Source organism: Hypanus sabinus, chromosome 4, assembly GCF_030144855.1.
Source record: "Hypanus sabinus isolate sHypSab1 chromosome 4, sHypSab1.hap1, whole genome shotgun sequence".
In the NCBI taxonomy this organism is placed as follows: domain Eukaryota; kingdom Metazoa; phylum Chordata; class Chondrichthyes; order Myliobatiformes; family Dasyatidae; genus Hypanus; species Hypanus sabinus.
The window spans coordinates 98,050,429-98,062,612 of NC_082709.1; the positions used below are offsets into that span (position 1 = coordinate 98,050,429).

Below are 12,184 nucleotides of genomic sequence, written 5' to 3' on the forward strand. Positions count from 1 at the left end.
CCCAGATTTCCTGCAGTTTCGATATGGACTTGGACTGTGAACAGTTTTAATGTCTTATAGATTTTTATATTCTGTGTTTTTCACCCAATCATTCTCATTTTTTATGTGTGCTGGTGGAGTATTTGGGGATTGATGTGCCTGTTCTGTTTTTATTTATTTTTTTGTGCAGGGAGGAGGGATTTGGATGTTGATGATCGTGTTGCTGTCCTTCTTTTTCTTTGTTTCATGGCTATCTGGAGAGGAATTTCAGAGTTGTTTTCCTTGAGAATAAATGAACCTTTGATACAGCTTTAAGCTCAGAGGGGGAAATTTAATGGAGATGAGCAGGGCAAGTCTTTTACACAGAGAGTGATGAAAACAGACACAATACTGGCATTACAGTTGTCACAGACATGGACCGAAGCATCTGTCCCTGTACTGTATTGATCTATATTCTCTGTAATTACACTTCTGTCTGATTTTATGTTACTGTATGAAGGGGTTGAATTGTGGAATACTTTTACTATGTTATTTGAATGAAGCAATCTGATATTCTGTGTGCTGACACAGGATAGCTATCAGCAGTCAGGAAATCAATACAGGGTGCTAATTTTCCTCTCAAGGCTTTGGGCCCACTCTAAGATAGCACAGCCATGATATGTTGATTGGCACTCAGGAGAAATGCAGTGTCAAAGGAGATGCTTTCTGTTGAAATGTTAAACTGTGACCCTGCTTCTACCTCTGGTGTATCAAGAAGGTTCTCTCGCAACTTTCAGAGTAGAACATGGAATTCAATATTTATCCTTCACCTTCACTGAAGTGTATTTATTTGATCATTTATTGCATTGATTTTTTTGTGGGAGAAATAGCTTGCCAGGCCCCTGCTTGCTAACAGTCTGCTTCAGTGGGACTCTGTGATGGATACTGTGCAAAAGTCACTCTGTTTATGGGTTTGGTCATTTGGACTGAGACAGGAGCAGTAGAACACAAGATGTCGGAATGACAATTATTCACAGACAATCACCTCCCAATCCATTCCTAAGGTATCAGTACAGGGTCTTAATACAAATAAATGGAATTATGAACTGTTACATACTTTTGTCCTTTCCACATTAATATTTTGCTGAAATCCATGTAATCTTTTTTGCCAGTGCTAAACAAATACTCTCCATCATCTGTTCCATTCATCTGAAAAAGGATTAAATGTTGTTAGAATCTCAAAATATTTGTGATACAAAAGCAGGCTATTTTTCCCATCGTTTCTGTGCTGGTTGTAAATGAGCTTGACAGTATGATTCCCTTTCCTAACACTCTACTGATCATAGCTCTTTACATACATATCCAAGTGTGGAGGGAATCTCAGACAGTGAGTTCCAGCTCTCCACGGAACAATTTCCTCCCCTCCCCTCTAACCTTTCCAATAATTACTTTAATTCTCTGTTTTTGGACTGTTATGTTAAGGGTATTAATCTACCCTATTTTATTGAGCCCATTCATAATTTTATAAATCTCAGTTAAGTCTTTCCTCAGTTTTCCTCTTTATCCTCACAATAACAAGTTTCCAATCCTGGCTAATCTCCAGGACAGCATTCTAACCCTACGTACAGCTTTTCTGGAAACTCATACTGTGGGAAAGCTTTGTGTCAGTCTTGTTAACCACCTTGTCAACCTGTCCTGCTCTCCTTTAAGGATCAACAGACACCCAGTACCCTCCACGGTCCCTCTGTTTTTCCACAGCACTCAATGTCCAGCCATTGAATGTTGAATCTCCTTGAACACATTAGCTCTCCAACTAACTAAGTCACCTCTCTCCTTCTACACTCTTGTTTTCCTGCTCTTTGCAAACTTCCTAGAAGTCAGTAATCTATATTTGAGAAAGCAAAACAACATTTAGGAGCCCCTAGGAACCCTAATGGTAACAGTTTCCAGTCATAAAATCACCCAGCCATGACCATTTGCTTCCTGAACTGAGCCAATATTAAATTCAGTTTTCCACACTCTCTTGGATCCTGAAGCCTTTTAAGTTTTGATTAGCCCACTATGTGGAACTGGTAAAAAGCCTTGCTGAAGTCCCTGTAGACCATATATGTCAAACTCAAGGCCCTCGGGCCAAATCTGGCCCGCGGTGGAATTATCTTTGGCCCGCGAGATAATATCTAATTACTATTAAAGCTGGCCCCAGTAATCGAAGCGCCTATGGCGTATGATATGGCTAATGCTGAGTTTATTCAGATACCAGGTTTTTAGGGTTTTTAGTGTTTATTTGGTTTCCCTGGTTTATTTCCTGAATATCATTAATGAATATTTTTTTTTTCTATTAGTGCTGGCCTGCGGGTATATTGCATGCACCAGTAATACTACAAATCCCACAATACACTGCCAGTGCATTGCTCGCGCTTGCCTGACTCTCATCAGCATCCTTATGGCGCTAGTCACGTGGTCAACTTTCAGCTATCCCTCACCCCAAGAATGGCTGAACGAAAGATGGACTTTGAAAACGGGTTTTCAAGGCAGGTGGGAGGCGAGTATATGTTCGCAGATATAAAGGGCAAACCTGTTTGTCTTGTGTGCGGAGACGGTGTGGCTGTAATTAAAGAATATAACGTAAGACGACACTATGAAACGAAACACCACGACATATACAAGCATCTGGACAAGAAACAGAAGCTCCAGAAGGTAGAAGAGCTGAAAAGAAGTCTGGCGTCACAGCAGGCTATGTTCACAAAAGCCAAAACACAAAGTGAGGCTGCTGTAAAGGCTAGTTTTATTGTGGCAGCAGAGATCGCTAAATCAGCCCGGCCCTTTATCGAGAGAGAATTTGTTAAAAACTGCATGATGAAAGTTTGAGACGTCGTGTGCCCAGATAAAAGGCAAACATTTTCAAATGTGAGCCTGAGCAGAAACACCGTTGCTGACCGTGTACGTGAGCTTGCCACCAATCTACAACAACAGCTGGTGGGGAAGGGAAGAGATTTCATCGCATATTCCCTTGCTGTGGATGAGAGCAGGGACACTTCTGATACTGCCCAATTGTCAATTTTCATTCGTGGAGTGGACTCAAGTCTGTGTGTAACAGAGGAACTTCTGGGATTAAGATCAATGCATGGCACAACTACTGGAAAAGATCTCTTTGAAGAGGTATCCAGATGTGTAAATATAATGAGGCTGCCTTGGGATAAACTTGTGGGACTGACGACAGATGGAGCGCCCGTGATGTGCGGTCAAAAGAGTGGATTGGTGGGCAGGATCCCGGAGAAGATGCGGGAGGAAAACGGCGCAGGTGAGCTGACAGCTTATCACTGCATCATACACCAGGAATCGTTGTGTGGCAAAGCCTTGAAAATGGAACATATAATGAGCACCATAACACGAGCAGTTAACTTCATAAGAGCCAAAGGTTTAAATCACCGCGAGTTCAAGTCGTTTCTGGAGGAGTTGGGTTCAGAATATAATGATTTGCCCTGTCACACAGAGGTGCGATGGTTAAGCCAAGGAAAAGTGCTGAAAAGATGTTTCGAGTTGCGTGAGGAGATCTGTCAGTTCATGGAAAGCAAAGGGAAAGACACAACAGAGCTCCGGGATAAAAAGTTGCTTTGTGAAATGGCGTTTCTGTGTGACATCACGAGCCATCTCAATGCGCTCAACCTGCAGCTTCAGGGGCGGGGTCGTGTGATCACAGACATGTACGCTGCAGTGAGGGCTTTTAAAACCAAGCTGCGCCTGTGGGAGACGCAGATGCAGCAAGAAAACTTGAGCCATTTTCCGTGTTGCCAAACTATGAAAGAGCAGGTTTCTACCGCAGTGTTCCCACATGCAAAGTTTGCTGAAAAACTTAGCATACTTGGTGCCGACTTCACTCGGTGATTTGCTGACTTTGAAGCCCAAAAAAGCAGGTTTGAACTGCTCAGTAATCCATTTGCAACTGACGTGGAAAGCGTACCAACCAACATACAAATGGAGCTGATTGAACTCCAATGTAGTGACACACTCAAGGCAAAGTATGACTCGGTGGGCGCTGCACAGTTTCTACGTTTCATTCCCGACACCATGCCCCAGCTGCGTACCCAAGCTGCTCACATGCTCTCTGTTTGGCAGCACATATCTGTGTGAACAACTGTTCTCTTTGATGAAGATAAACAAAACATCACACAGGAGTCGTCTTTCTGATGAGCACCCTCACTCAATTCTGAGGATTTCCTCAGCTCAGAGCCTGACTCCAAACATTGATGAACTTGCATCCAAGATGAGATGCCAAGTATCTGGCTTAGACTAGTGTGAATCACAGAGAGTTGGCCTGTGGAAAAATGTTTTCATTAGAAATTACTCCGGAAAAGCTGCAGATAAAGCCATAAGAAATAAATGCAACTGATTTTTTTATTTATTTAATGTTCAATGTTGTTTTTGTAAGCTTTGTTAGTTCCAGGTTAATATGTGTAATAAATTCATTTCAATAAGTTTTGCAATAAATGCTGAACCAGTCCGGCCCTCGACTTGTACCGATTTTTAAATTTTGGCCCACTGTGTATTTGAGTTTGACATCCCTGCTTGTTGATCGTCTTTGTTACCTCCTCAGAAAATACCTTCCCTTAAATAACCCATTCTGATAGTCCCTGATTGATACGGGTCCTTCTATATGAAGGATTATGCTGTTCTGTACAATGGATTCCAATTATTTGCCTATCACTGAAATTTAGCTAATTTAGCTAACTGCCCTGTAATTTCTTGGTTTATCCCTTCCTCCTTCTTCAAGAAGAGATACAATACCAGTTGGCTCCACTCCTGTAGCTGGCCAGTACTGAGCTACTTCTGCATGTGCCCCTACCACCTCGGATTTACCTGTCTGGGCCTGGTGGTTTAAACCATTCCAAAATACCAAACCCCTGCAAACCTCCTCCTGCATTCTGTTTATTCCATCAAATACTTCTACGTGCTATTATTTTAACCACAGCATCAGCATCATCCCCACTTTGTGAAGTCAGGTGGAAAGTATCCAGTAAGAACTTTAGCCTCACTTATTTATTTATTGAGATACAGCGTGGAACAGGCCCTTCGGGCATTGTTGTGCAGCAACCCCCCCTCCCCCAATTTAATCCCACACTTACCAATAATCCTACCAACTAGTATGTCAATGGACTTTGGGAGGAAGCCCATCCAGTCACGGGGAGAACGTACAGGTGGTAGCGGGATTGACCTTCCATCTGCGCCCACTGGTTATGTTATCAATTGCTAATAAATTACACTCTTCTTAGTTTATTATGTTTTGTAACTCTAAGTCGTAAAGCTAATTGAAAGGAAAAGGCGGGAGCCCTGGAGAATGGGTCCTAGTTTTGTTATTACTTTAAGCGAGGTGCACACTGATGATATGGTAGCATCATGACATATGCAATATATACACATTTCACATATATAACAATAATGAATCATCCATACAATAAAGAATGCTGAATCAAACAATATATTTACAATACTACTCAATTATTACTGATTTATTAAATACACAAAATTGTTATCTTCTTGTTCTTTATGTACATAAAATCTTTTGGTTTTCTGTTGACTTTAAATGCGCATTTTTGAGTCTTGCTCTTTGCTTTCCCACTCTCTTATAATCTCACTCCTATATTATTTATACTACCCCAGAACTCCTGCTCTCAGAAGATCTCAGTGTCTGATATCAGTTCCCCCCTTTTTGTCATTTCTTATTCTCCAGACTGAGTGATTCGAGAAACTTCAGCTGTTTTCTCTGGAACGTCAGAAGCTGAGGGGAGATCTGCTAGAAGTTTATAGGAATATGTGACACATAGATAGGGTGGACTGTCAGAATCCTTTCCCCACAGTAGAAATGTCAAATATTAGAGGATATGGATTATGGAAAACTTTAAATTGCAAGGCAAGTCTTTTACACAGACAGTGTCAGGAATGGTGGTGGAAGCAGATGGGATGATAATGTTTAAGAGGCTCTTAAAAACATGAATGTTCAGGGAATGGAGGGATATGCATCATGTGCAGGCAGAAGAAATTTAGTTTAATTTGGCATCATAGTCAGCACAGATCTCGTGAGGTGAAGTACAGTATTGTTCTGTATTGTAAGTCACCTGGTCATCCAGAGGGGGTTCTGGATTTTGCACATTGTGGTAACATACTTCTTATTTTATGGTAACATGGAAGGATGCCATCCTTTCTCAGAACATTCAGTCCTATTCCCACTGATGTGTGAGCGCAAAGTGTGTACAGTGGTTTACTGCAGGGCCCAGTGCTGGGACCTTGGCTGTTTGTTATATACAGTGACAACTTAGATGTGAATGTCGAAGCTATGGTTAGTAAGTCCATAGAAGACGCAAATATTGGTAATACTGTTGATAGGGAGGGGTTTTGCAGTAGGCTACAGAATTATATTGATCAGATAGTAAACTGGTCAGACCAATCGCAGACCGTTGTCTAATCTTAGTAAGTGTGAAGTGATGTGTTTTGAGGAACCAAGTGAAGGTAGGACATAAATAAAGAATGGTAGGGCAGCAGGAAATATTGATCAACAGACAGAGTCATTGATTGAATTACTACAATTACTACACAAAGCATTCCTGCTCAAGTCTAGTGTAGGTCTTTAAAGACCAGGAAGTTTGTTCAAACAACTTTTTATCTTTATAAAAAGATTAAAACTTTATAAATTTAAATCGCAGCAAGAGGCGGAGAGGGAAGAGGTAAAAGAAGCTCGGAGAGAAGCTGTTTTTTAACTGATTGTGGCAAAGAGGCTAGACTTCACAGGTGCATGACGTAGCGTGCCAAAGGTTTAAAAAGAAAAACTGCCATATACAGCGGCCATCGTCGGAGTGGACTGAGGCAGAGTGGGTCGGCTTTGGCTCAATCAGGCTTCGGCGAGCTGAGTACGAGCTTCACTCCAGGTGAGGTAAGACCAGATAAGCTCCTTTAATTATTCTAATTAGCTTAGGAGTAGATAATGGAGGCAGCAGTTAGCGCAGTTGAGTGCTCCATTTGCAGTTTGTGGGAAGTCAAGGTGAGCACTGTTGTCCCTGATGACTACACCTGCAAAAGGTGCATCCAGCTGCAGCTCCTGACAAACTGAGTTAAGAAACTGGAGCTGGAGCTGGATGAACTTCGGATCATTCAGGAGGCAGAGGCAGAAATAGACGGGAGTTTCAGGGAGATAGTCACCCCCAGGAGTCAGGAGACAGGTAGTTGGGTGACTGTCAGTAGAGGGAAGGGGAATAGACAGGAAGAGCAGAGCACCCCTGTGGCCGTTCCCATCAATAAGTATACCGTTTTGGATACTCTTGGTGGGGACGACCTACTAGGGACAAGTTGCAGTGGTTGCGTCTCTGACACTGAGACTGGACCCACAGCTCAGAAGGGAAGGAGGGAAAAGAGGAGAGCAGTAGTGATAGGGGATTCAATAGGGGGGCAGATAGGAGGTTCTGTGGAAGAGATCGAGAATCCCGGATGGTCTGTTGCCTCCCTGGTGCCAGGGTCTACAATATCTCGGATCGAGTTCTCAGTATTCTCAAGAGGGAGGGTGAGCAACCAGATGTTGTGGTCCATGTAGGGACCAATGACGTGGGTAGGAAGAGTGAGGAGGTCCTGAAAGGTGAGTTTAGGGAGCTAGGTGCCAAGTTAAAGGACAGGACCTCCAGGATAGCAATCTCAGGATTGCTACCAGTGCCACGTGCAGTTGGGTTTAGAAATAGTAAGATAGTGCAGATCAACACGTGGCTGAAGACGTGTTGCAGGAGTGAGGGCTTCAGATTTAAAGATAATTGGGCAGTTTTCCAGGGAAGGTGGGACCTGTTCCGGCGAGAAGGTTTACATCTGAACTGGAGGGGGACATATATTCTTGCAGGTAGGTTTGCTAGAGAGGCTCCAGTGGATTTAAACTAGATACAAGGGGGGAGGGGAACCAGAGTGTAGGAACAGATGTATGGGAGAAGGAAGAAAAAGAAGACAGTAAAGTTCTTCGTACTGTTAGAGATAAACAGAGAGCAAGAGGTGGAGAGTTTCTTAAATGCATCTGTTTTAATGCTAGGAGCATTGTAAGAGAGGTGGATGAGCTTAGAGCATGGATTGATACCTGGAAATATGATGTTGTAGCTATTACTGAAACATGGTTGCAGAAGGGGTGTGATTGGCAACTAAATATTTCTGGATTTTGTTGCTTCAGGTGTGATAGAATCAGAGGGACAAGAGGGGGAAGTATTGCGTTGCTTGTCAGAGAAAATACTACAGCGGTGCTCTGGCAGGATAGATTAGAGGGCTTGTCTAGGGAGCCTATTTGGGTGGAATTGAGGAATGGGAAAGATGTAGTAACACTTATAGGGGTATATTATAGATCACCTAATGGGGAGCGAGAATTGGAGGAGCAAATTTGCAAGAAAATAGCAGATATTTGTAGTAAGCACAGGGTTGTGATTGTGGGAGATTTTAATTTTCCACACATAGACTGGCAAGCCCATACTGTCAAAGGGCTGAATGGTTTGGAGTTTGTAAAATGTGTGCAGGATAGTTTTTTGCAGCAATACATAGAGGTACCAACTAGAGAAGGGGCAGTGCTGGATCTTCTGTCAGGGAATGAAATAGGTCAGGTGATCTCATAGGTATGTGTTGGGGAGCACTTCAGGTCCAGTGAACACAATACCATTAGTTTCAATATAATTATGGAGAAGGATAGGACTGGACCCAGGGTTGAGATATTTGATTGGAGAAAGGCTAACTTTGAGGAGATGTGAAAGGATTTAGAAGGAGTGGATTGGGACAATTTGTTTTATGGGAAGGATGTAATAGAGAAATGGCGGTCATTTAAAGGTGAAATTTTGAGGGTACAGAATCTTTATGTTCCTGTTAGGTTGAAAGGAAAGGTTAGAAGTTTGAGAGAGCCATGGATTTCAAGGAGTATTGGAAACTTGGTTCGGAAAAAGAGAGATATCTACAATAAATATAGGCAGCATGGAGTAAATGAGGTGCTCGAGGAATATAAAGAATGTAAGAAGAATCTTAAGAAAGAAATTAGAAAAGCTAAAAGAAGATAAGAGGTTGCTTTGGCAAGTAAGGTGAAAATAAGTCCAAAGGTTTCTACAGTTATATTAATAGCAAAAGAATAATGAGGGATAAAATTGGTCCCTTAGAGAATCAGAGTGGACAGCTATGTGTGGAGCCGAAAGAGGTAGGGGAGATTTTGAACAATATCTTTTCTTTGGTATTCACTAAGGAGAAGGATATTGAACTGTGTAAGGTAAGGGAAACAAGTAGGGAAGTTATGGAAACTATGGCAATTAAAGAGGAGGAAGTACTGGCGCTTCTAAGGAATATAAAAGTGGATAAATCTCCAGGTCCTGACAGGATATTCCCTAGGACCTTGAGGGAGGTTAGTGTAGAAATAGCAGAGGCTCTGACAGAAATATTTCAAATGTCATTAGAAATGGGGATGGTGCCGGAGGATTGATGTATTGCTCATGTGGTTCCATTGTTTAAAAAGGGTTCTAAGAGTAAACCTAGGAATTATAGGCCCATCGGTTTGACGTCAGTGGTGGGTAAATTAATGGAAAGTATTCTTAGAGATGGTACATATAATTATCTGGATAGGCAGGGTCTGATTAGGATCAGTTAACATGGATTTGTGCATGGAACGTCATGTTTGACAAATCTTACTGAATTTTTTGAAGAGGTTACGAGTAAATTTGATGAGGGTAAAGCAGTGGACGTTGTCAATATAGACTTCAGTAAGGCCTTTGACAACGTTCCGCACGGAAGGTTAGTTAGGAAGGTTCAATCGTTAGGTATTAATATTGAAGTAGTAAAATGGATTCAACAGTGGCTGGATGGGAGATGCCAGACAGTAGTGGTGGATAACTGTTTGTCAGGTTGGAGGCCGGTGACTAGTGGTGTGCCGCAGGGACACTGGATTCAATGTTGTTTGTCATATACATTAATGATCTGGATGATGGGGTGGTAAATTGGATTAGTAAGTATGCAGATGATACTAAGGTAAGTGGCGTTGTGGATAATGAAGTAGGTTTTCAAAGCTTGCAGAGAGATTTAGGCCAGTTAGAAGAGTGGGCTGAGTGATGGCAGATGGAGTTTAATGGTGATAAGTGTGAGGTGCTACATTTTGGTAGGAATAATTCAAATAGGACATACATGATAAATGGTAGGGCATTAAAGAATACAGTAGAACAGAGTGATCTAGGAATAATGGTGCATAGTTCCCTGAAGGTGGAACCTCATGTGGATAGGGTGGTGAAGAAAGCTTTTGGTATGTTGGCCTTTATAAATCAGAGCATTGAGTATAGGAGTTGGGATGTAATGTTAAAATTGTACAAGGCATTGGTAAGGCCGAATTTGGAGTATTGTGTATGGTTCTGGTCACCAAATTATAGGAAAGATGTCAACAAAATAGAGAGAGTACAGAGAAGATTTACTAGAATGTTACCTGGGTTTCAGTACCTAAGTTAGAGGGAAAGGTTGAACAAGTTAGGTCTTTATTCTTTGGAGCATAGAAGGTTGAGGGGGGACTTGATAGAGGCATTTAAAATTATGAGGGGGATAGACAGAGTTGATGTAGATAGGCTTTTTCCATTAAGAGTAGGGGAGATTCAAACAAGAGGACATGAGTTGAGAGTTGGGGGCAAAAGTTTAAGGGTAACACGAGGGGGAATTTCATTACTCAGAGAGTGGTAGCTGTGTGGAACGAGCTTCCAGTAGAAGTGGTAGAGGCAGGGTCAGTATTGTCATTTAAAGTAAAATTGGATAGGAATATGGACAGGAAAGGAATGGAGGGTTATGGGCTGAGTGTGGGTCAGTGGGACTAGGTGAGAGTAAGCGTTCAGCATGGACTTGAAGGGCCGAGATGGCCTGTTTCCGTGCTGTAATTGTTATATGCTTATATGGTAACAGGAAGCTAAAAGGTCTATACCAGTGATTAGATGTGCTAAACGTGGAGTAGTATCTTCAACAGAGGAAATAAACAGGACATTCAAAAATTACTTTAAAGAACTGTATACTAGTGGCTCAGTTCCTTCTGAGAATTACTCCACCAATTTTTTTACACTGGATGAGATACTCAAAGCATTCAAAACTACAAATAATATGCAAGGTATAGTCGGCACACCTGTGGAACTTTACCTAGCACTTTGGGATATTCTTGGACCAGTATGGTTAGAAACATTAAATTATGCTATTGGAAATGGTGCTTTCCATAGAGATCTAACCACAGCCCTGATCACAGTTATACCTAAGCCCTGTAAGGACCCCTTGGAGTGTGCCAATCACTGTCCAATCTCCTTGATAAATGCTGACTTCAAGATATTTTCCAAAGTCTTAACCAGTAGACTCAAGACAGTAGTTGGGAAAATAAAAACTCAAAATGCTGGCAGAACTCAGCAGGCCAGACAGCATCTATGGGAGGAGGTAGTGACGGCATTTCGGGCCGAAACCCTTCATCAGGAGTGAAGTAACATGGGATGGTCGAGGGGGGGATAAGAAGTTGGGGGACAGATGAAGTAGAGAGCTGGGAAGTGATAGGCTGGAGGGAAATAAGCTGGGGGGAAGGTGGAGAATTATGGGAAATAAAAGAGAAAGAAAGGTGGGGCTGGGGGGAGACTATAGTGAGGGCATCTGATAATATTCACCGGCTCTTACACATACTGAGTGCAACACATAAAATCCCGCCTGCCTGTGGCCTGCTGTTTCTAGGTGCTGAGAAAGCGTTCAATCGCCTTGAATGGCCATATCTTTGGAGAGTTCTAAAAGAATTTAAGTTTGGCGATAAAGTTATCAATATGATTCAAACTGTGCTAATCCTTCAGCCCAGGTATGTGAGGGAGGAGCTGTCTCAGAGTTATTTGACATAGGATGGGGCAAACGACAAGGGGATCCTTTGTCTCCCTTAATTTTTACTCTATCTGTTTGAACTGCTTGCACATTTAATTAGAAACTCTCCTCAGATCTCCCCTATTACAATAGGTACATCACATTCGATATCACTTTACGCAGACGACACATTAGTTTATATGGCAAATGTTTAACAAACTCTCCCCTATGTTTTAAAAACACTGAGGCAATTTGGATTTCTTTCAGGTTACAAAGTTAATTTGTCAAAATCAGCACTGATGCTGATTAATACAGATAAAAGTAAGGTGTCTCTCCCTCCCCAGATTAATGTTACAAATGAGGTCCTCTACTTGGGTATTAAAAGTTAATA

The 12,184-nt window shown here is 42.0% G+C and overlaps 1 protein-coding gene and 1 pseudogene across 1 annotated transcript in view; one reads left to right on the forward strand and one right to left on the reverse strand.

Annotated features, from left to right (window-relative positions):
- Positions 1–12,184, reverse strand: part of LOC132393017 (lysosome membrane protein 2-like) — a 525,473-nt gene that overhangs the window by 410,054 nt on the left and 103,235 nt on the right. Inside the window, exon 6 of the mRNA XM_059967708.1 lies at positions 1,076–1,167. Coding sequence (XP_059823691.1) covers positions 1,076–1,167 — 92 coding nt within the window. The remainder of the gene's footprint in view (positions 1–1,075; positions 1,168–12,184) is intronic.
- LOC132393016 (general transcription factor II-I repeat domain-containing protein 2-like) lies at positions 2,449–4,451 on the forward strand (annotated as a pseudogene).